This window comes from Ciconia boyciana, chromosome 4 (assembly GCF_034638445.1).
Source record: "Ciconia boyciana chromosome 4, ASM3463844v1, whole genome shotgun sequence".
NCBI lineage: Eukaryota > Metazoa > Chordata > Aves > Ciconiiformes > Ciconiidae > Ciconia > Ciconia boyciana.
The window spans coordinates 102,305,667-102,329,527 of NC_132937.1; the positions used below are offsets into that span (position 1 = coordinate 102,305,667).

The window sequence follows — 23,861 nt, forward strand, 5'->3', positions numbered from 1 at the left end:
CATTAACATAGCTCCGGGAAAATCCCCGCTCCACCGAAGCCGGTGGCAAACCAGCAGGGCTTCACCCCGGAGTTGGAGGAGAGCTCTCCTGAAAATAGGGGCCCCGGGGACTGCATTAGGAAGAAAGTGACAAACACGCTTGACGTGCGCACAAGACAGCCGGTAACCCGCTCACTTGGAAAGGGCAGCTGTGCTGGCGGGGAGTTTTCCTGCATTGAGCTGTGAACACGCAAAACCACCCGGGGCAAGCATCACCAACGGCCGGGGCAGAACCAGCCCATCCCTCCAAACCCCTCAGGAGCGAGGCCATGGGGATGTCCGCCCCCGGGGACGGCTGCCTGCCAGCCACGGCCATCCGCCCAGCCGTGCCCCATGTCCACAGGGACCCCGAAGAGGTCATGTGCTGGCACTGGTACCCCAGAGTACAGGGACGCAGGCAGCCCCAGGTGTTCAGCACGCTCGCAGCTCAGGGTGTCACTGGGGAGCTGGGAAGCACACGGAGGGCTGTAAGAGCACGGGATGCTCCCGCTGTCCTACAGAGCTGAAGGGATTTGTCCCCGCGATGGAGGACCTCAGCCCACAGGCTCCATCACCCGGCTGGACAGAGGTTGGTCCTTCCCTCCCCAGAAACACCATCCTGCCTCAGCAGCGCTCGTAGGAACACATCGCCCTCAAATGTCAGAACGGCACGGTCTGGGTGCTGAAATGGCTTTTTGTTTCATTTTCACAAATTTAGCTGTGCAGAACTTTCTCAGAAGCCAAGAGCAAACCTACACCATTTTAACGCTGCTGCAGCTGAGAGCTGAACTGACTCACATTTATTCTTTTTTCCCTAGAATTTCATGAGGAATGTCAAAATATTCTCTTCTTCTCTCAAAGAGAAATCCTGTGCCAGCTGAGCTCCACTTGTTACTGTCCGGGACGACCAGCTCAGCACCAATAACCCCACAGATGGAGGGTGGCTCTTGGGAACACGCAAGGGTTTTAGTCTCATGCCATGGGGGAGTCAAACTCCCCCTCCAGACACCCACCACCATCCACAGGTGACACCATCACTGCTGGTGTGAAGCCACCACCATCCATGGGTGACACCGTCAGTACTCGTGTCAAACCACCACCATCCATGGGTGACACCGTCACTGGTGATGTCAAACCACCACCATCCATGGGTGACACCATCCCTACTTGTGTCAAACTACCACCATCCATGGGTGACACCGTCACTGGTGGTGTCCACCAACGTGGCTAGAGGCTGCTGCCACTTCAGCGCATTCAGAATGCCCTGTGTAAGGTGCACAAGAGGTAAATGCAGAGAGTGAAACAAAACAAAAGCCCCAGTGTTGTGGGAAACTATATCCAAGGACTCGGGAAAAAGCTTTCAATGAAATTAAAAAAAAACAAACCTTCACCAAGCCATAGATTACGTCGGATATAACACAGATGAAGCCATCACTGCAATGTAACTAGCAAAGTCTGGATCAAACTCTATTTAAAAGGATGATTTCAGTGTCCGTGTGGTGGGGGAAAACCATCTCTTTCAAGGAGATAACGATCCGGTGGCACAAACAGCTCACCCCTCTCTGCAACACCAGGAGAGGATCCCTGAACGCACAGGGTGATCTGCATCAGCAGGAGAAATTCAAATCAGCACTTGCTGACCCTGCGAAACCTCATTCCCTTCAAAGGCTTCATCTCATTATAGTCACTGGAGTTATCCCCAGGAGTAAAGACAACTCCAGTGAGTAAGCATTGCTGAAGTGGGCCTGGAAATTATTATACTCCAGCACTTTCCCGGGACTCTGGAAGGGGCTTCTTTCTCTTTAACCTCTGCGTGGACTTGGGCGACTCCACCTGTTTCACCTGACAGCCTGCACTACGGAGCGTTTGGTTTCCCACCTTTTATGCACTTTTCCACTGCCTTTTTCCGGCCATCGCTGACTCGGCAGTGGGGTCTGCGCCCGCATCCCCCCATGCTCCAGGCAGGCATCACCGCTGCAGTGCGGTACGGCCAGGAGGGACGGCCAGTCCCCCTCTCTGCTCGCTCGGCGGTCCCTCCCGGTGCCCCTTCCCCACTCATCACTGCCCGGACTTACAGTTTGGCACATTGGTATCACAAAGTCCAAGTTTCTATTGGCAGGTGATTTTTTCTCCCTCCCTAACCTCCTGCTTTTTTCCCCTCACAGTCTCTGTCTTTGACTGTTTCCCTTGTGGTTCAGATTCCCAAAGGCTCCATTCCTTTGCACATCACTTGCACGGTGCAGAAGACCCCAGGGAAGAGCTGGAGAGGACAATATCGATCCCCACCACGTACTGTCAGGCTCAGGTCCTTATCTGGGGCGAGAGGAGTTACGGGGACTTCTGTCGACACGGGATCTCAATGGTGGTTAATTTCTGCACTGAACTCCATCACCCACTGTCTGTGATGCGTATTTTACTCCTGCTGAGGCCCTGAAGTATGGACAGACAACACAAACACATCTGTGGGCTCCCTCACCTCCCACACGCCCACGCCAGCAACTGTCCAAGGCCCCGCGGTCCCCGTCAGCGCTGTGACCCTCTTTCAGCAACTCCTCCCCGACAGGGATGCTCAAACCCCCCAGGCCAAAAGTGCCTAAACCTATTCAGGAAACTCCAGGGAGTAAGTCTGGAGTGGGAGGAGATCCCAACCCCAAGAGAGGAGAGGGCTTTTACGCCGGAGCAGTACGTCACCAGAGGTGCCCCGGGATGAGCGGTACCCAGAGAATGCCCGCAAAGCCAGGACCCAGGTCCCCTGCCAGCACTGGCTGCCAGGAAGAGGGGCCCATGGGTGACCAGAGGAGACCCACATTTCAGCCCTCAAAGACAGAAGAATAAAGATCCTCCATTGCCAAGGAAGCTACAATGAGATCTACTTTGCGTTTATGAAGACTTGGAAAGCCATGGCCGGAAAGGGGGCTTACACGCTCACAACTAGCCCCGTGGCTGGCAGGGCTGGCCTTATAACCCCTCAAGGTGAGCCGCAGGCTTCAGCCAGGGCTTCAGCCCAGCCCGGACGTTCCCGTGGCACGGTGCTCAGTGACAAGGTGTGAGGTCTCTGCTGGCAGGACGGACGGACGGCACGGGCAGGACAGTGGGACCAAGAGGGCAGAACGGGCAGACGTTTGTTTCCGCCGCAAGAAGACAAAGCAGCAGAGTGCCCCGAGACTCGATTCACGTGCCGCATGAATACACTGCAGGTCACGGGGCAGAGCTCACACGGGGACGGAGCTGTGGACATCACACCTGACCACACTCAGCAGAGCTGGGTACCAGCTGTGGTTCTGGTGTTCAACGTTTCAAGAAGTAAAGCTAAACCAAAGGGGAAAAACACTTCACAAGCCTTCCCACCAATCTCCTAGAATAGATGCCCTGGAAGCCGCACTGTCCCTCAGCCACAAGAGGAGGCAACAGAAGATCCTGGCAGCACCTACTCGGCATCATGCTCCCTTCCGAGGCTGCTGACCATCTGCTGTGCAGGCTCCAAGGCATCTATGCCCACAGCCTTGCAAGCCTCTGCCTAGCTGCGAGTGTAGCTTCTTGTTCCTGTCCCGCTGGGAAAACATAGTTCATGGGTCTGGTACAGAGGAAAGACACAAATGCAGAAATACTGTCTGTATTATTAGTCCTCACTCATGTTTAGTCATGCTTGCTTTGCTTTTCCTGGTCTCTCTCCCCCTAGACGTGTCACTGACACGGCGAGCTTGTGTCCGCATTTGTCAGTGCACAGCACTTGCTCGGCCGTTCTCAAAGGCAGGCATCTCCCGCAGCCGCTGCAGCGCCGGCACCGTCGGAAACGTGCCCGGCAGCTTCAGCCGGCTGTGCAGGTCAGTGCTGCCTGGGTGCCCAGACGTGCCAAACCAGGGGCACCAAACCAGGGGCACCCCTGCGTCAAAACGTGGTGATTGTAACATCGGATGGTTTTGTAAGGCACTGGATTGCACCCACCCTCAGTTTCTTCTCATTCCCGTTAGCGTTCCTGCCCCTCTTGGAGGCTTATCCTCCCAGACAGAAGCCTGTGACCCAAACGCCTTTAAATATACCAAGTCTATGTTTAAAGGAAAGGCATTTTTCAAACAGTTCAGTTGAGAAAACAAAGTACAAGCACCTACATCATCATACCAGATGCTGACAGCAACGTAGGGTTATGGTTGGTGAGAATGGAAACAAAACAACTCGCACGAGTGAAGGTCTCCTGCTATGCTGGTTTCAATTCCCCAAATGCCTCCACTGCTGAGAAGACTCTATACCAGTGAATTTGAAATATGGTCTGTGCAGCTGTTCAGTGCAGGTATTTAAATCTGCCAAACCTCTTCTGCAGCAAGAAGGGGTGGGTGGGTAGCGGACACTCGCATCCTGCGCGGTGCTTTGTTGAGGGTGTCCTGCTCGATTTGCTTCCGACGGCGTTTCCTGGCAGGGGCCAGGGCCGAGCTGACAGTTTGCAGTAAGGTGCTCACTGCTGCACGTAGCCTTTTGCTCTAAGGAGCTGCATCTACACGACGGAAGAAAACAGGCCGACTGGTCTAGCACAGCCTGCGTCCCCGCGAGGAAACTCCCTTATCCTCTGTACCATCACTGGGCAGCAGGGTGATGCCTCCACGCGCCAGCCCTTGTGTTAGCAGACACTGGCTGAGAGGACGCCAGCTTGCACAGGCCAAAATCATGCCATGGCCATGCTAACCACCGCAGGATGGGCCAGCCGAAGTTCCTGCCTGGGCACCAGTGGTCTCTAGTTTAGCAGCACAGATGCAGTGTTGGTGACACAAGGGGCGTCCTGGACTTAGGGAGCAAGTACTGCACGCAAACAGATTTCAGCGTGGCTCAGCTGCTGGTCATGCTTGCAAACCGCCCCTATCAGCTGCCAGTATCGGAGATTCCTGCATGTTTCAGTGTCAAAGTGAGGGCATGAGCATATTTCTGCATCCGTCGGGCTGTGGGTCATGGAGTGGGCTAAGCTAAAAGCATGTAAATGTCTAGAGCTGCAGAATCAGGTGGTTGGTAGAAGACTCACCACTAGGCATGAAGTTCCCCAACGCAATACACAGCATCTGCTCCAAAGGTCATCATTCCCATGTAGGGAAATGGTTTGCGTATTGCGTAAAGCAAGGAAGAGGTGTGAGAACAGAGATTCACTTAATCCTTCCAGCCCCTGTTCATAAATCCAGTGAGAGCCAGCCACAGCTCTCTGCGAGGGTTCAGGAACCAAGCCTCTTCCCCCGGCCCCCAGGCCAGCCCCGACAGCGACTGCCAGCTGGAGCAGAGCACGAACAGCAGCTGCCTGTGCCAAAGGCAAAACCCGTGGACAGACACGACGTCCTCAGACCGAGCAGCCTGAGCCCTCCTGGACTGGCAAGCAGAGAGCTCTGCACAAGGCGTGATGGTGCTTCTCCACCGAGCTGGTCCCGACAGCAGCCGGCATCGCCCCCCACAAGCTCCCCTCGCCCTGGGGAGATGAGCACGGTTGTAAGGGGAGCACGGACAGCCTGCCTCTTACAGAGCACACAGGGCTCGCGGAAGCAGGAGTCCTGGGCTTTGGCTTTGACGGAGAGATGCTGCTCTCCTGCAGAGACAGCACCAGCTCTCGAGAAGATCCCAGGCGAGAGCCACGTCCCGTGCCTCTGGCACACACGCCTGCTTCAGGACCCCTCAGCTGGGACGGCACGAACGTGCCGGGAGCGTCACTCTGTGGGGTTAAGCTCTTCTGCCGGCTCTCCCGTACCCACAGAGCTCTACAGCGTGCAGGATGGAAACCAGGGCTAGGGGAGAGAGGACTGAAGGGAGAAGGAGGGGTGGGCTCTTCCCTGCCTTGGCCCTTCTGCCCCCATCCTTTTACAGGCTCCTCGGATCCTCCTCCAGAGCACTCGCAGCCCAGCAACCTCCCTCATCCCCAAAACGTGCCCTGCACTCCATCTCTAGCCCAGACTCCTGTGCGCCTGCCTGCAGCTGCAGCTCCCTTTCGCCCTCCTCTCACAGCTCACCAAGGATTATTTAATCCCACGTCAGCAAGCTTTGACTTCCAGACAGGGGATGCCCAGCATTTCCCAAAAATGCAGACCCTGTCAGGTGTGCCGTTACGGGACCACCGCCAGCCACCTGACTAGCTGCAAGCAGTGGAGTGAAACCCGTCCCTGCACTGCTGCCGGCTGTAAGCACTGGACGGAGCATCCAGCCCGCTCTGACTCGGGGTCTCACTGCCCACCCTTGGCTTCCCTAAAGCACACCCAGAGCAGCTCAGCAAGATCGCTGTGCACATCCCTGCCACCCACCTCCTCCTCTACAGCTTTTTCCTGAGCTGCGGGGCCAGGCGAACGTGCAGCCACGGAACTCAAAGGAGGCAATCTGCAAGTGAAGCAGCGAGATTGCTGCCCAGCAGCCTCCGCTGCTGGAGGCTGCAGCGGCTGACGGTATCTCTCTGCCTCGTTACAGAACAGGCTGCTTCTTGTGTCAGCCTCCAGTAGCATGTCCTTTAACCACAAGTGAAAGCAACCGATCCCCCACGAAGGCACATCTGCTCCAAGTCCATATTACAACAGGGAAAAAAATGACACCTTCAGCTATATAAACCAATAAAGACTGTCTGATTTGGTTTGCCCCTGTTGCTACCCAGCAAGCTCCCCACTGGGTTAAAGACTGGTGACATCTGCTAAAAAAATGTCAAGAGTGAGGAGAACAAAACCGGGTAATGAATCACACCGAGCGCTCGATGCAGCTGGAAGCCGGAGGGGCGAGCCCACCCCACTTCGCTCCCCAGCCAAGGGGACCCGGGACCACCGGACAAGCACTGCGCAGCCTGTGGCTACAGGAGATGTACATGGAGGTACAGCAGCAGGCACACACCTTGCAGCAGCTACCGAGAAATGCTGTGACATGGCAAAAGACATGATGTGAGGGGCTCGATACAGAGGTAGTCTCTCTCCGGCTCTCCAAAGTCAGGAAATGGCAAAGTTAACTCTGCCCCCTTGTGCATCTGCATCATGATACAGGCCGTAATTAGATGACATGCTTCTCTTCTTCACATTAGAGGCTAGCATACACGATCCACCTCCCTGTCATCTGCAGCGTGGACCCTTGGGATGCCTCCGTGGGCACCTTGCGCCTGCCCGTGCAGAGGGACCCTGTGCTGAGCGGGATGGGGAGGGGTTAAGGATGCTCCTGGGGATCCCCTCAAACACACAAAGACAAGTGAAGTATCTGCCTATGCGTCTCCAAATCTGCAGCCCTGAGACTATTATAAAAGCAGTTTAAATGGTCTGCTGAGGACAGCATTACTCTCCGGCTTACGAGCTCAAAAATCATGACTCATCCTGCCAAAACAATGGGGGTTGTTTTAGAAATCACGTGCTCTCTTCTAAATGTGAACTGGCGAAAGCTGGGGAATTTCTCAGCTCTGCTTCTGATCTTTCCAAGGAAACATTTAATTTTTTTCTCTGTAATTTTGGGAGCTTCTTGTTTCTTAGCCAGACAGTCTTCTCTGGTTTAAATCAGAGATTCTTCTTAATCACAGGCACCCAAGAAACAGTGCTTCAGGACAGGGCTGCGACAGAGCTGTGTGGTTTCACCACAGAGGGCCTCTCTCTTGACATGGCTGATAAAATACAAAATTTCTACCCCACCTGCTTTAATGCATATATTTATCTATGCACTTGTGCCTTTGATTTGGAAAAAAAAATCAGATGTATGATGGCAGAGTTAACTAATAACAGCATATTCAGCAAGTACCTGAACACAGGGAGGTTTATCCTCCCGCCATTGGACCAGTCCCCACATGGCTGAAATCGGCCCCAAAATCCTCCTGCAGTTTTTCCCCCAGTTTCAGTAAACCAAGCACGACTCTGCAACCTCACCTGGCGTTTCCACCAGCGCATCCGCCGACACCTGGCCTTGTTTGCGCAGTGTGGGCACCTCGCCCGATTTTAGCTGGGCTCCCCAGGGGTTCGGTCAATGCCACCACCGCAGCGTCCGCCCACCCGCCCGCTCCTCCCTCCACCCCTGTGGGGCTGGGCAGTGGGGGCAGCGGGGGCAGCGGGGGGCACAGGGATCAGACCCGCGCTGGCTGCAGCGTGGCGCTGGCGCTGCCGGAGCCGGGGACGACGGGCGCTCCCCGCATGGGGCAGCAGCCTGCCCTGCTGTCGGGCGGGACGGCAGCACCCCACCCCGGTGCTGCCGCGGGGCAGGCAGCCGCCACTCCCCCCGGGGCCCTCCGCGGCCACAACCACGGCATCGCTGCTAAGGCTCCGGTGCCCCCTCCGCTACCACACGCGCATCCACAGTCTTGGCCTCAACTCGTCTCTGTAAGCTCTTACTAAACAAAAGGGATGCTCTAGATTAAAGGCACTTTTGTAGGACACCAATGCAGAACTTCTCCTTCTCCCTTCCACCCTATCCCCAACGTCCTTCTCTCCAAAGCAGTGTTTTCATTGGGAAAGTGCCCAGGACACAATGAAGCAGGACCATAAACCCTGCAGCAGATCTGAGGAGCACTGGCAATGCCCAGCCCCGACCAGACCGTGCTCGTTCCCATGCCCTGGGCCAACGAAAGCCCCTGGAGCTGCGGGGACCTGCAGAGACAAAGCACCGCAGACAGCTCTGCCATTAAGTTTCTGTCTCTGACATTTTACATTTCAGGTGGCCACAGTGTCAACATAATGGTGGCTCTTCCCCTTTTCACTGGCGGCAGGGAAACGTTCCCCAGAAGGGAGGAGGGTCTGGTTAAAAACTGTGACACACACCCACAGTGCTTTCTGAAACACCCAGACAAGCCCCTGCTCCCCGAAGAGGTCCTGCCTCTGGCCACCGGGTCATGCCCAAGGTCCCCAGGTGGGCTGTGACCTTGGCAAAGGCCTGCCGAAACGGGACCAAACCCCTCCACAGCTGCCAGCGATGGGGGCATCCGCAGCTGCATCACATGGCGTGCACGCAGCATCCGCCCCGGCCCCGGCCCACCGCTCCCAGCCGCGCGCTGGCACGCACACCCCGCCAGAAAACAGCTCCCACTACCTTCATCCCGCTTGCGCTTGTTGCTCTCGGTGCCGGGGGAGGCAATTCCCAGGATCCCGCTGATGGAGTAGGACGAGCCGGCAGAGTCCGTGCTGACGGAGGACACCTGGGTCACAGACCCCGTGGAGGCTGCAAGGCAAGGCCAGGCGGTCAGCAGGCAGGACAACGCGAGGGCCAGCCTACCCAAAAGCCACCGGCTCTCGCAGCGTGATGGAGGTGGGCTGGGGCTCTGCCAGCCACCGCAGCCCCTCCAGCTGGGGAAGGACCCCCACCCAGCCCAGCCCACCCAGCGGCGTGCCGCAGCAGCCCTGGGCAGCGGCGGGAGTGGAGGCACGGCCACCCCTCGCCGCCATCAGAAGGGGCCGGGGCCGTGCGCTGCGGGATGGGGGATGCCCTCGCTTTAGTGGTCGGTCGCCCCGTCCTGAGTGAGGCACGGTGGGAAGGGACATTGCTCAGGCCAGCGGACCCCGGCAGGCGACACAGCAGCCCGTGTCATCAGCAGGGTGACAGAGCTGGCTGGGAGCACGGCCGTGCAGAGAGAGGAGCCTCCACGAACGGGCTCCCCAGCAAGCTCCCGGGGCAGGGACCGGCTGCGCTCGCTGGGGCTGCGCTCACTGGGGCTGCGCTCGCTGCGCTCGGTTTGCTCCCCGCACCCTGCTGGCCCAAGCCACCAGCCTCCAGCCAGCAAAGACCCCCAGACAGCGGGGGTTGCCTGGGGACCCGGGGATGGCCAGCTGTGGGCCACGTGGCTGAAGGGCCCTGAGGCTCCCCAAAATATGAATTAAATCCACTTTGCTTCAACAGAGTCCTCAGGAAAGGGTGCTGGCTGTGTCCAGCCAAAGGGGGTCATTTGTCACAGCCGACACAAGCCTGGAGGTGTAGCCAGGGCTGCAGACACCGTGTGAGTCCGAGGCTGCACGCAAGCAGGCAGAGGAGGCAGCACCGCTGCCACCTCCACCTGCTCACAGGCTGAGCCTGCACTGGCACATCCCTGCGCCCCAGAAAGCACCGTGCAGCCCCTCAGCATGGGGGGTTCCTCTGCAGGACCACACCGAAAATCCCCAGCCACAGCCCACATGGAGCAAACCTGTGTCGGCAATCCCTACTGCCTCTGTCAACCCCAAGCCCTGAGAAACAGGATTTCTCTTCTCTGCTCTTGTTTTCCTCAAGGAGGGACAGCCCTTAAGCCACCATAGCAAATTGAGGGATGCTTTGAGACTGTTTTGGCATTTCCTGGAGAGAAAGGCTCAGGACACAGGGCTGTGGCGTGATTTCTTTGACAAGCCCGCAGAGCTCACACAGCTCTGTGCCCATGCTCTGTGTCTCATGGTGCCGGCCAACCCTTGCCAAGGGGGTCAGCAAGCACTTCCCCATTTCACAGGTGAGAGCGTGAAGGCAGAGAGGAACCGGGGCCCCCACCCTGCGTCCCTTCTGCCTATGGAGCAAGGGCTTACCCGTGTGCCCCGGCGGCTTTCAGGGAACAAGGACAAAAAGACACCAGCCCTGAGCCCTGACCGAGCCCCTCCATCCCCGCTGCGGCACGGCAGAGCGGCCACCCCAGGCAGGCACCGTCAGCCTCGCCAAGGGCTGAAGATGCCTCGCCAGCCAGGACGTCCCTCCCGGGGACCCCCTCCGGCAGCACCGCCTGCCTCCGGGCGCAGCATCGCCAGCCTGCAGCTGAATTAAAGTTTCGGAAAGTTTTGCTACCTCTTCACTCAAGACTGCAAGTGCACAAAGAATTATGGAAGGGATGGTTGATAGATGAAAAAAACACATTCAAAACTACTTACTGACTAATGATGCAGAAAATGTTATGAATAAGTATCCCTTTCTTGATTTATTACTTTAATTATCTGACATTCTATAGACCCCCATTAGTGGGGGTTTTTTAGTTTAGATTTCAATTTTCTGTCTCATGGTGAAAGCTATTTATCATAATAATCAGTAAAATTCAAAACCTTTTAGCAGTATTTATAAAATTCATTTACTATGTTCAGCCCTTGGAGAATGACAAAGAAGGCGCATTAGCACGTGTGCTGAAGTGTTTTATGCAGAATTATCTGTCCATAAGAATGATTAAAAGTTCTTCAGAATATTTGTAATCCATTATGCTATTTTTTTTTTTTTCTATTAAAAAAAAAGTTTTCCTTACCTATGCTGTGACTGGAGGCTGGGACCTGCTGATTGGGTGGCTGCTGCACCTTCGTCCGTATGATCCTGTATGTAGTTGAAAAGAAATGACTACTTAGCATTAAGCACACAATTGCAGGGGCATGAGGCACTATTTTTCCAGTTCAGGACACCTACATCAATACAATACGCACAAATGCCTTTCTGCGTATTATCCGATCGTCATCCACCGAATGGCCAAAGTTTGGCGCGTGGACCCAGGACCGTCTTTTTGCCTCCAGCCCATTTTTGGCATTAGGGATGTTTAGGTGACTGACTCCTACACGCTCCTCAGGATGCTGCGGAGTTTGGTGCTTCGGTCCCTTGGAGGACCTAGTCCTCACCACCCGGGAAAGAGACAGCCATTGCTATTTAGGCACCCATCGGGCCCAGCACCCCCTCCTCAGGGAGCTGGACTCTTCTGGGTCCAGACATCCCAGCAGGCTGTGATCTGCACCCTTGGGTGCTGGGACACATGTGCAAGGCTGTCCCTAGACCGCCCCGGGTACGGCACTGACACAGCTCAAGAACTTGGATACCTCAGAAAAGGACTTGCTTAGCCAAAGCAATATTAAAACAAAAATGTGTTGGAGTAAATGCTAATCCTAAAAGCTGAATAACTGCATTGTCATCGCTGGGGACAGGCTCTGCTCCGATTTATAATGATGTCAATCAGGAAAAATTCAGAGATGCAGAAAAACCAGAAGGCATGTGCTGTGTTGCAGGACAGAGGGCAGCTGCTCAGAAGAGCTGGGGAGGTGCTCTACCAAGCGCTCACCTGCTGATGCACCGTGAAAAAAGAAAAGATGGGGTGTGAAACGCCTCCGGACATAAGACAGTTCTGTCACCGACTGCAGCGGAATCAGAACGGGCTTGAAGGAGGCACGCTGCTCACTTACCGCACATCTCCCTGCCTGATGCCCTCTTTACGCAGCGGTAATGCTGTGGTAAGCACTTCTCCTCTCTTCACCTAACAAACCCTTCTCCCATGTCTGCCTGCCGTGAATTTGGAAGAGGGAAGAGGAGGGGAGGCGTGAGACGGAGCTGGCGTGGGGATGCATTCATGGGAACAAACAGCGGTTGCTTGCTTGAAAGTCACCGCGTGAGCCGGTACAGAACCGCCACCAGCGACGCCTGGCCCCATCCCAGAAAAGGACACGCTGCCGTCCCCTTCCCCCCGTCCCTCTGCGGAGTCTGATGGAGGCTGGCGGGGGCTTGGCCTGTTGGTAAGCCAGCTTTCGGCTGCCAGCCCCAGCGCGAAGCTGCTGGCTGTCAGACATCTTTGGTGGATGGGTCCCGGCAGCAAATTCCCCGGTCACGGGCCAGAGCAGCCAGCCTGGGGCGGGGTCAGAGGGAGCTGTGCAAGCAGCTTTGGCGGGGCAGCGCGGCCAAAGACCTGGGACCCTGCGTGAGCAAGAGCGGAAATAATGCCCTGCACAAGGCCTCCTCGCCGTCGTGGCGAGGGAAGGGTGTCTGGGTCCTTCTGACACATAAACGTCTTCATCTCCGGAGGGACGGAGGACTGGAGCACTTCGAAGCAGCTGGACAGCTCTCGGCTTATTTGAGCAAAACTAATCGCAATGATTAATTAAGCCTTAATCACACAGAGTTGCTCCTGCTGCGGAAGAGTGGCCTATTATTAATATTAATTAATGTTATTAATTAATAATAATAGTTATTATTCACTCATATACGGAGGCAGCAGCTCAAATTCATCCGCTAACGGGCACACTAGGCAGCGGGGATGTGCCGAGCGCAGTCCGCCCCGGTGGCCCCGCCGTTCTCCAGGAGCAGCGACGCTCCCCTGAAGGGAACAGCGCAGCCGGGGATCCCCGCTCTGCACGGGGGAGGCGGGGAGGGGGGAGCAGCGCGGCGGCTCCATCCTCCCCTGTGCAGGAATGCCACCTGCTCCGCGTCACCCTGCCTGCAGCAGGACGGGAACCACGGGGCGCTTTCGGAGGGTTCAGGTCTGCGGCCACAGGACAGCACCGGATCTGCATGTCAGCGGTGAATAAGGGCACCGTGCCTTCAGAGCAGGGATCTGCAGCCTTGGCGTGTGACATCCCTACCAGCAAAGCCAAAATGATCCTACCAAAATCCCTACCAAAATGAAGTATACACTTAATTTTAAATATGAGGATAAATCCCACAGACTGCAGCATGGAACTGGGAAGATTTAGCATCAAAGCCAAGTGTTTTGATGTGAATTCCAAGTTTCTTGTCATGATAGTTTGGTCTGGGTTTTCAGGATGTGCTCCTAGGCTGGCAAAAGCAATTCTCTGGGTAAACAGACTGACTCAAAAACGTTGCGTGCATTTCTAAAAAGGGATTTCACACCTTTAACAAAAGGAAAAGATCTTAGCCACAGTCACAAGCAGATGAGAAAGAATGAGATTTCCGGCCAAAAAACTTGGTGGCAGATCATGAAACAGGTTTCAGATGCAATGGCAGAGGGTGTGTGCACATTATCAGTGTGCAAACACACAGGGACGCAGCAAGAGGTGGAATATGGAAACTGTCTCAAAACAGGGCTGGAAGCTACTTAGTCTCTCGTTTTTCTAGAGCTGTAACTGCTTTCTTGGTAGGTTTTTGGGGGATGCTTGAAGTCCTACTACATAAAGACAGGGCTGCTCACAGCAGCAATGCCTCTCACATGGCAGGGCTTGACCTGACTTTCACGGAAACAGAGTTTGCCCTTAGTTAGTTGAGGACAGTCAGAGTGGGATTTTCCTTCAGTTTTCCTGGTGTTCGTATTATTTCTCAAATCCTTTTTAAAACTGAAAACGTCTCGTCCATAGGGTTACTGAATGCTGCTCTGGAGTCACAGCGAGTCAGGAGCTCCCAGGCAGCAGCAAAGGCTGCACATGAACTGACCCATTTTTGCTCTTAAACACACAAAAATATGACTCAACGTTCAGTTCGGAAAGGCAGAGACACCACTCTCCGCTAACACTGGGGAAGCCACTCTGGCTACTCAAGCGGCAACTCCATGAATGCAAATCAGGTTGGGATAGCCAATAAAAGAATATTGCATCAATTTATTTCACGTCCATGGACACAGATGGGACTTTATAGCTAGCTGCATTCAAAGAATTTGCATGCGATCGCACAAGTGAAAACCATCTCACCAGCGCGGTGAGGGCGAAGCCCGGCACAGAGCATGCTTCTGGGCGAAAATGAAAGGACTCTGCTTGCCAGGGGTATGGGTGAGCATGAGGCTGCCCAAGCGCTCTGCCTTCCAAGTATTAATCCTTTATTATCGGTCTGGCAGGGCTGGAGCCATAACAGAGTAGTTCACCGGGTTTTTTCAACACCAGCTTTAGACATCCTTCAACTCAGAAGGAAGCAGACGAGTACAGCAGGTGTAACTGAGACAGCAGGAGGTTCGTATAGCTCCAGACCCCTCTGCGAGCCCAGTCCTGCCTGGCAAGGTCGGGGCAAAACTCCCAAATGCAGGACTGAGGCTCAAAACGAGATTCTCCTCCGTTTCTACAAAAGCAATTCAAGGCCACTTAAGTGCATCCATGTAACAAGCAAACGGCTGAAGCACTCGAAAGCTACCGACCAAATTCCCCAGGTGATGTTCACGCTGACGGCAGCAGGCAGCAGCCAGCACGGTTCTGCGCCAACTTCAGCAAGACCAAGGAGGTGTCAGGAGGACAGAAGTGGTACCTTAGACCCGTGCCTTGGGCCCCCTCCTCCAGGCACCCGGGCCCCCCTCTCCCCAGATGGCTGCTGCCCCGCTCGGTGGCCGTCTGAGCCTTCCCCCCAGGGAAGCACATCCCACTGAACCCCCCCGTCGAGCAGAACTGAGGCCTCACTGGGAGCAAACACACAGGATCGTTACCGGTGAGGGCTGCAACCCACAGACTGGGGAAAGGACAGGAAAGAAGCAAAGGCCAGCAGCAGAACCTGCCCACTCCTAGGAGATGCTCACAATCCGTGATGCTTTGGCCGCCGAGGTGAGCCCACAGCTGCTCCCCAGCCCCAAATGCATCATGGAAACACACGCAAGCTGCATTTCTGGCAAACAGCCCAAAACACCCAGTCCCACCAACAAATGAGGATTCAGTGACAGCGCTTCCGAGGAGCGTCCCTTTCCAGGGCCACACAGATCTTTACCTGTTAATTGAACTGACGCTGGGCACGGTGTCGTTGTCACACACTCGCTCAGCAAGGAGTCTATCCCTGATCTCCCAGGCAAACATGGTGGGATTTTGGCGCTTGTACTCTGCAATCTTTTCAACGACTTTGGGTGTGGCGACCTTTGGTTTTGATCCTCCAATCACTCCAGGCTTAATACTCCCGGTTTCATAATACCTGGGACAACATCCAAAACAAAGCTTTAGTTATCACAAAGAGACAGAGAACATGCTTTGAGATTTATAGAGAACATAATTTCAAGGTAACCAAACCCCAGCAAATCCTGAGATACATCTTCACTTTCACATACACATTTTCTGACTATGTAGTGCTTTATCACCTAATAGATTAACTTATAGTAATTGGAATTGGGCCTCGGGATACAATATATATTTTTCTGTAATAGCAAGACAAAAGAAACAATGCAAGATTAAAGGGCATGCCGGGATCCAAAATTAACTGAAAATGTGTGTTATTAATCAGCGGTACTGACAATAATAGAAACAAATCACACCAAAGACCACTTTTTGCGGTGGACTCTTTTGTAGTAAATTACTGTTTCTACAGAAATTCTCTGTCATTAATATCTAGAGCTTGTTATCATTTCATAGTGAAATGAAGGCTAGGTATTGTATTTTATTTGCACCGTTGAAATAAATACGCCGGCATATCTTTTTCCCATTTTATGCTTTTAATATGCATACTATGGTTTTAATAGTTAATATTTTTCAAAATGTATTCTTTTTAACATTATGCTTTTGGTAGTTTCAATCACGAATTTCAAGGAAAAGGGAGCTGCCCATGCTCTGGAGGGTCCAGCTGATGTGGGGTTGGTTTCTGTGGCCAGTCCTGCGGCCCCTCCTCAGGTACAGCATCTCTGCCCACACCAGCAGCTCCGCTGACGCCACGCCGGGGAAGGGGGAGGACTGGACCCCTAAACCGACAGAAATCCGCCAGACTTCTTCACATGTAAATCACGCAAGAGCAACTGCTTTTGGTAGCATTGCAACAATACATCGCAGCTGAGATCCCCGGCCCCACAAGTCTCCCCTTTTAATAAACGAAGCCTTGAACCTGCTGCTAAGAGCAGAAGCCGTATCTCATCCACTGAGGGCCAGAGCGGAGACCACGAATGAGATCAGGCTCCTCTGTGCCACGCTCTCAGGAAGCACGAGGTACTCTCCCAGCCATGCACTTCTTTGTATCTTGTGAATTTTCTTGTGACCAGGCAAAAAATAAACCCCGTGCCGACCTGCAACAACTGCCCCAACTGCCCCGATCCAGCACATACAGAGCAGACCTCGACTTCATGAGCCTTTCAACCAGACGCCTACTGAGCTGCGCGCTCTCAGCTGCTTAAACGCGTCCGCTCAGTGCTCTGTGCCCGTATTTCTAGCAGGGAGCTCAGAAAAGACTCCCAAGTAAGAACGTAAGACTGCTTATTAATATATTTTCTCTGCAGCTTCTTGACATACCCATTATACGAAAAAAAATTAATTCCCCAATCTTTCCAGCGTGAGCAGAGCACAAACAGGCTGCACAGCCAAACTCTGTCTCTCTGTAACACGGAACCATGTTCATCAAATTTCTGCCACGCTACCGGTTTTCAATCTTTCTGGGAGAGTTCTGTGTGCAGGGCCTGAAATTCCTTTAAAGAGACTGACACCGTGTTGTTTGTACGTGTTTTCAGATATTCCAGATGCAGACGTGGACTCAGATGTACCTGTCTCCATGAGCCATTTAAGCAATATTAGTAATCGAAAGCGTCAAGTGTCAGAGATGGATTAACCCTCCTGGTGTCCCTAAATGCAGCCCAGTAGTGCGCTTTAGGGCAGGGGGGTAAAATTCAGCTCCTCCCATGCTTCCTGAGGACATGACAAAACAATGCCAAACTTGAAGCACAAACCTACTAAGACCTTGCACCCCTGGCCTCAAAACCTCCGCTGCCGGCACCTCTCCTGTGAGGAGGGTGTAGAAGGAAGCCAGACAACGCCATGAACACTACCAAAGAAAAAGTCATAGTTTTCTTAGTTCCAGTCAAAACAGATTTTACAAACGTTCCTTAGCGATTTTCTCCAACAGTGCCTTGCTGCACCATGACACGGTGCCTGTCGACTACCCCAGGACACAGGACAGTCCAGCTGAGCAGAGCGTCAGCCAGCAGCTTGGGAAGCCACGGCTGCACAGACAAGATGGTGTTTCCCACGGTGACTGCGCCACGGTAGGTAACCCGTGACGGCAAAGGCCCTCGCTGCCACGATGCCGCGGCAGCGGCAAGCTCGCTGGGGGACAAAGCCTTGGTGCCCTCCGGACAGCAAGACCTCCACTCCCAAATCCTCTAACCACTGCCTACCCACCCGCCGTCACCACCTCGAGCCTGCAAAGGCATGCGCCCATCAATGGAGAGACTTGCCTCGCACAGGAGGGTGCAGGATTGGGCCCAGACCCTTTTCCCCGGGCACCCAGGAGAGCTCACTGCGACAGGAGACAGCTCTCGCCCAGCGACGCCGCTGACACCTCCCTCCTCTTCGCCGTGGCAATGAACTTGGGCGCAGCAAAGAGCCTGCAGACTGCACAGCACGGGCATCCCTGACTCCTGTCTCCATTTTAAAGGCAAGGACGGCTGCAGTTGGCTTCATTTTATGTACATCAGGTCTGGGCCTTTTGCTCCCAGCAAGTTGCCAATGCAGGCGGACAGTGGGCACCCCTACGGTACTCTCCTCCGAGGGGTGAGAGTTTCACTTGCACTGCAACGGCTGATTCCCTGACTCTGGATGTTCTTTAAGTCTGTATTGAGGACTGAAAAATTCCGACCATAAAATTCCAAATATAAGGCTTTATCATAAGGATTCCTGTTTTTCACACACACACACGCACATGCAAAAACACACACACACAGAGCTGCAATTACAGTGACATTTTACCCACTGTAATTATTAGTTAGGAAAATAATGAGCTATGAAATTCCAATTTATTGTTGACAACTTTAATGGCAAAGCTCTGGAGCTTTGCTCTTAGCTCTACAGTGCAAATATATCTAACGGTAAATCCATTGAAACTATCAAAAGTAAAACCCTCGGACATTTGCCTGGTAGGTAGATAAATTGCCCCTTTCTTAGCTGTACGTTGGTCCTGACAGGAATCGGTGGCAAGTCTGCTGCAGCGGAGAGCATCACCAGCCGAACCACGGCAGCCAGGCTGGGAGCAGGAGCCTGTGCCGACAGCGCACGCAAAGCGATAACCGAGTAAAACAGCCCGCGATGGGCAGGCAGGTCTCAGATAAAGCCCACGGAAAGTTTTCCTCTCTAAGCAGTAAAGGCACCACTGTCCTCAAGCCCACACCGGGAGGAATGCCTGTAGCTTGCAGGGGAATGCATCTCCCTGCAACGAAGGCGTGAGAGAAAAAGCAGGGACGCTGAGCGTAGCCTGCACGCTGGCTCGTGCGGCTCTCTAAAAGCACACCATGCGGAGCTGTGCAGATGGCGTTCACCAGTTAAGGAGGGTACAGGTAAGAGGGGGCTATGGGGAAAAGAATGCCAAGAGCTACAAGTCCAGGGGCCTGTGACTTTGCCAAGTCAGTCTGATTCTGAGCACTTAAATGGCCACTGACAGATCGTAAACACTGCTAATCCAAGCAGATCCCCTGCGTGATACTACAAAAAAAATTGCCTTAACAGTCTGTGCAGCTATGCTATGTCCAGGAAAGCAAATTGGTTAAAAATTGGAAAAGAAAAAGATGGTAAACATAAAAATAGTACAAGTAAAATTCTAAACAATGAAGTTAACTGTGGAAGTGTAGTAAATAGTTCAGCAATTAACTTTTCCAGATTATCCAGAAAAACATTCTTACCAAAAAATGTTTCCCTTAATATAAGTTGCTCAAGTATCTCACAATACCTGGAGTCCAAACCATTTTAATACTATTATTTACACAAATTACGTTCAGATTTGTTCACAAGATACAAAGAAGATATGAAGGACAGTATTTTTGACCTGAATCTAGGTCAAATTTTAAAAAAAAATCAGGAAATTATGTGAATTTGGAGTTTAATTTCCTGTTGCCATAGTGGTTCAAGCAGCTCCAGCCTAACCAGAGGGCTACTCCCAAAACAGACAAAATTAAGATGGTTAATAGTTACTTATGGTGTTCTGTGCTCTCATTAAGAACGTATTCCAGCAGAAGACTAGAAAAAGATGTCAAATTAAACAGTGGGACAGACTGCAAAATACCCTTTGTGAATGAACACACGGCAATGTTGATGTATATATATCATATATAATGGTCTTACTGCTAAAAGAGAGTCCTCTTCAGCAAGCAAAACGAGTAACTTGCACACCTTCTGGTTTTTTTCCATTTTACTGAAGATGACTCCCTGTCTGTTCAGAACAGACAGGTGCAGGATACGTGCCATATGTACAGCAAATACACCCCACGTGGCATTTTGCACTTTCTGTTACAATGACCGACAAGAAACTGCGAAAGGGGCAAACCAGAGACAGGAATAGGGGCACTTTTTTCCCACATCAGGCATATAAAACCGTGAGTGGTCAGGAAGCCCCTCTCCCCACTGGACTGATTTCCTGAGGTTTCTACTATTCTCCATTTGTTTGCAGCCTTCAATTAAGGGACTGGCATTGACGCTTTTCTCTTGACGGACACAGAAGGATTCACTGTCCCCCCTTTACCTGCCAAGTATTTTGCTGACGCAGCCGTGGCTGACACGGAGCTGCCGGGAGATGTCACACGGCCGGACCCCTTGGTGGGCGAGCTCCACAATCCTTTGGCGAACGACATCTGGGAGGGGGCGGCCGTTCACAAAAACACCCCCCAGCTGATTCACGCCTCCATGTCCTGAAACACACAGGGGAGGGGGAGAAGGGCAGGAGAAGAAGAGCTGTGTCAGAGTTGCGGGACGTTTCCCCACGGCAGACCCCCCAGCCCAGTGCTCCCCAGCGCTGGGCATCGCCTCCCCAGCCTCGGTCCAGCCTCCAGCTGCTTCTCCCCGGGCACTGCGGGACCTGCAGCACAGAGGCAGTCACGGCCACGCTGCCTGCGCTGCCGCAATGCCACTCGCCGGAGGGGAGGACCCTCCCGCGTGAAGGCAGACCGGGCCCCCGTGCTGGGAAATGGCCACGGGAAGCCACGCAGCGATGCCTGGCTGCCCGGACGCGGGCCACCCTCCTCCCGAAGCCAGCGGCCGCTGTCGCCCGACTGCAAACTCCGGGGGCAGGCCTGGCGCTGCCCCATGGAGAAGAGGCTGCTCGTGAGCCTCTGCCTAGGAAGGCAAATGAAAATAAGGCTGGGCAATCACTCAGCCTACATGTTATCTGTGCCTAAGCACAGAAGGGGATACCTGAAATTAAATATGTGTTGGGTTTTTTTCCAAATGCCTTGACTTAATTAAGAACAAAACCAAAAACCAGCATGATTTCTGCTCTTATAATTTACAGCAGTCTTGGCAGATATTATGATCCCACAAATGAACCATGAACACTCAGGCAAGCCCCGTTTATTATTATTCCTTTTCTAGCAGATTTGCACTGTTCACCTTTAGCAAGGTGAATCATATATCTGGTGGGAAACAGGACCCACTTGGGTGAATAGTAGTGAAACTGTGTAAAATCCATGAACATGTAATAATCCCATGTACCAAGTGAGGAAATACAATTAACCCTCATGTTGTTAATCATCCAAACTACTCAGATTACAGAGGAGTGGAGAAACTGAAAACAAGCAATAGGGGCAGTACGGATGCCAATTCTGCAACAAAAATAATACAGAAAATCTATTTGCACAGGGCTTGAATGGTATGTCAAATGCCTCAGTGTTGAAAAAAAAAAAAAGATTATATAGAGCTATTTTTATTTAAATCCAGTCATTTCAGCCTTGATAAACTGCTGTCAAACTTTGCAAACACCTTCTAGAACTGTCAGGACACATAATGAATCCACATGAAATACGCGATTGCTACAGCCAGCTAAAGCCTGTGGCGAGCAGACAAGTGTCTGCGCTGCCTTCACCAGTGCGAGAGGCAGACCTCTGCCAGCGGCCGAGCTGGCCTCAGGCTCGCCCGTCCCTCTGGCAGCCCCAGGGTGCGGGGAGCAGACCCCGGCATTGGGGCTGCCTGCAGCTGCCCCTGCCCCGGAGCTGCTGGCAGCGCCAGGGACGCGCTGGGGCTGGGACGATGCCGCGGCCGGAGCGGGGACAACTCGATGGCTGAGGTGCGCAGGAGCAACCCCGCAACGCTGCGGCGAACGAGACCTCGGGCTCCTTGCCTATTATCGGCTTTAATTGTACAAAATCACGCACGGTGCATTCAATAGGAACGGCAAGATCCGGCAGTGGTGGGAAGGGAAGGGAAGGGAAGGGAAGGGAAGGGAAGGGAAGGGAAGGGAAGGGAAGGGCACAGAGACAGAGAAGGAAAGAAGGAAGGAAACAGAGGAAGAAAAGAAGGAAGGAAAGAAGCAAAGAAAGAAGGAAAGAAGCAAAGAAAGAAGGAAGGAAAGAAGCAAAGAGGAAGGAGAGAAGGAAAGAAGGAAAGAAAGAGGGAAAGAAAGAAGGAAGAAAGGAAAGAAAGAAGAAAAGAAGGAAAGAAAGACAGAAACAAAGAAGGAGAAAGAACAGGAGAGAAAGAAAGCATTAAGACATGTGTTTCCTTAGGGAAAGGGCCGATTCTCCCCCGGAGCCCGTTCCCAGCCCCCGGAAGGCCGGCGGAGGCCGGGCCTGCCCAGGCCGAGAGCATCCGACCCTGCCGCCGCCGGGGGAACAAAGGCTGGGGCCGCCGCCGACCCTCCCGCCGCGCCGGGGGACCCCTCCCCAAACCTGCCACCGCCTCGGGAAGCGGCACCGGCGCCGACCCCGGCTCGCTGCCCGCCCGGGGTCCCTCTCCGCCGGCTGCCGCGCTCCCCGGACGGCTGCGGGCGCGGGCGGGCGCCGGGGGCCCCGTCGGGCCGGGGGCTGCGGGAGGCGGGGGCACACAGGGCTCTGGCCCCGGCCCCGTGCGGGGCCGGCGGAGCGGGGCCGCCGCGCTGCTCCGCTGCCCGCTCCGTGCCCGGCTCCGCAGCCCCGAGCCGCCGCAGGGAGCGGGGACGGGGCGAGACTCGGGGCCGCCTTCGGGCGGGGGGAGCCGGCAGGGGCAGCGGGCAGGGGGTCCGCGGGCCCTGCCCGGAGCCCTGGCAGCTGCGGGCGGGGAAGCTCGGGCGGGCGGAGGACGGGGGAGAGAGACGGGGACCCGCGGGGGCCGCCAGAAGGGGCCGAGCTCCCGCTCGGGACCGGCCCCTTCCCGGCCGCGGCGTCCCGGGCTCCGCCGCCGGCCCCGCTCCCCCCGCCGCCGGCGGCCGCCGCCGCGGCCCTGCTCCCCCGTCCTCCTCCGCCGCGTTTCGCCGGGGCCGCTCCCCCCGCCCCGTGCCCCCCCCCCCCCACGGCAGCAGCGGGGCCGGGGGTCGTTGGGCGGCGAACGGCCCGGCCGCGGACCGCAACGAAGGCACGGGGGCGGGGGGGCTTTCCCTCCGTTTTGCCCCGGAATTCTGCGGAAGGTATCGGTGTTCCGAGGCTGCGAGCGACGGAAGGCGCCGGCGAAACCCGCCGCGACTTCTCCCGCCCGGGGTGTCTGGCCCCCCGCGGGAAGCCCGTCCTGCGTGGGCTGCGGGTCCGAGAGCCCACGTCCCGCTCGCCCCCGCGGCCGGGCGGGAAGGGCCGCTCCGGCGGCGGGGCCCCGCGTCCGTCCGTTCCGTCCCCCCGCCCCCCCCGCGCCCCGCACCGCGGCCTTCCGCCCGGGAAGTTCTCCCGGTCACCGTGACGGGAGGGAGCCGAGCGCGGGCTGAGCGCCGCGTCCCCGCGGGGGGACGGTCCGTTCCCACGGGCGCGCAGAAGCGCGGTGCCGGCGGCCGGCCCGGCCCCGCAGCCGCTCCGACGCCGGGGGAGGCAGCGGGCGGGCGGCGGGCGAGGGGAGGGCGCGGAAGGGCCGTTTCCAGCCCCGGCGCCGGAGGGTTCATTTCGCAAACAAATTTCGTGCCGCCGCAGGGCTGCCGTGCAGCAGGAAACGAGATTAGTTCTGCCTTAACTGCCCTCGCCATCCCTCGCCGTAACGCAGCGGTTAACTCACCGTGAGAGGAGATGTCATTTCACATAACGCCGTGCGAACGGACGAGCCTCCCCGACCGCTCCGGCACAACCGATCTCGGGCGAGCCCACCGCGCACGGCCCGCCCGCTCCCCCGGTGCTGCTGCCCGCTCGTCCTCCGCTCGCCGAGGAGCCGCCACGCCGTTCCTCGGACGGTAACGAGCAGGAGTCTTCCCCCCGCCCCGCCCCGCGCCCTTCGTTTTTGTTTGCCCCCACTTTTTTTTTTTTTCCCCGGTTGTTTTTAATTAAGGAACATCAAAATGTTGAAATAGAGCGAGAACATCGTAGAGCAAACTTTTCCGTTCGTCGGGAATGCCGGGCGGCTTTCTCCGCACGGGTTTGATTTAGGGGGAAACACACACGCAGACACGGAGGCGTGCGCGCGTACCTACAGACAGCTATAGGTTCACGGCTA

The 23,861-nt window shown here is 55.0% G+C and overlaps 1 protein-coding gene across 7 annotated transcripts in view; it reads right to left on the minus strand.

Annotated features, from left to right (window-relative positions):
- PAX5 (paired box 5) overlaps window positions 1–23,861 on the minus strand; it is a 139,737-nt gene that overhangs the window by 112,463 nt on the left and 3,413 nt on the right. For 5 of the 7 annotated variants that reach the window (XM_072859401.1, XM_072859398.1, XM_072859397.1 and 2 more), the window contains exons 2-5: window positions 20,011–20,176; window positions 15,304–15,501; window positions 11,165–11,229; window positions 9,013–9,141 (exon numbers count right to left, since the gene is read on the minus strand). In XM_072859401.1, the coding sequence (XP_072715502.1) occupies window positions 9,013–9,141; window positions 11,165–11,229; window positions 15,304–15,501; window positions 20,011–20,176 (558 nt within the window). The remainder of the gene's footprint in view (window positions 1–9,012; window positions 9,142–11,164; window positions 11,230–15,303; window positions 15,502–20,010; window positions 20,177–23,861) is intronic. The other 2 variants (XM_072859404.1, XM_072859403.1) reach the window with 2 other exon arrangements.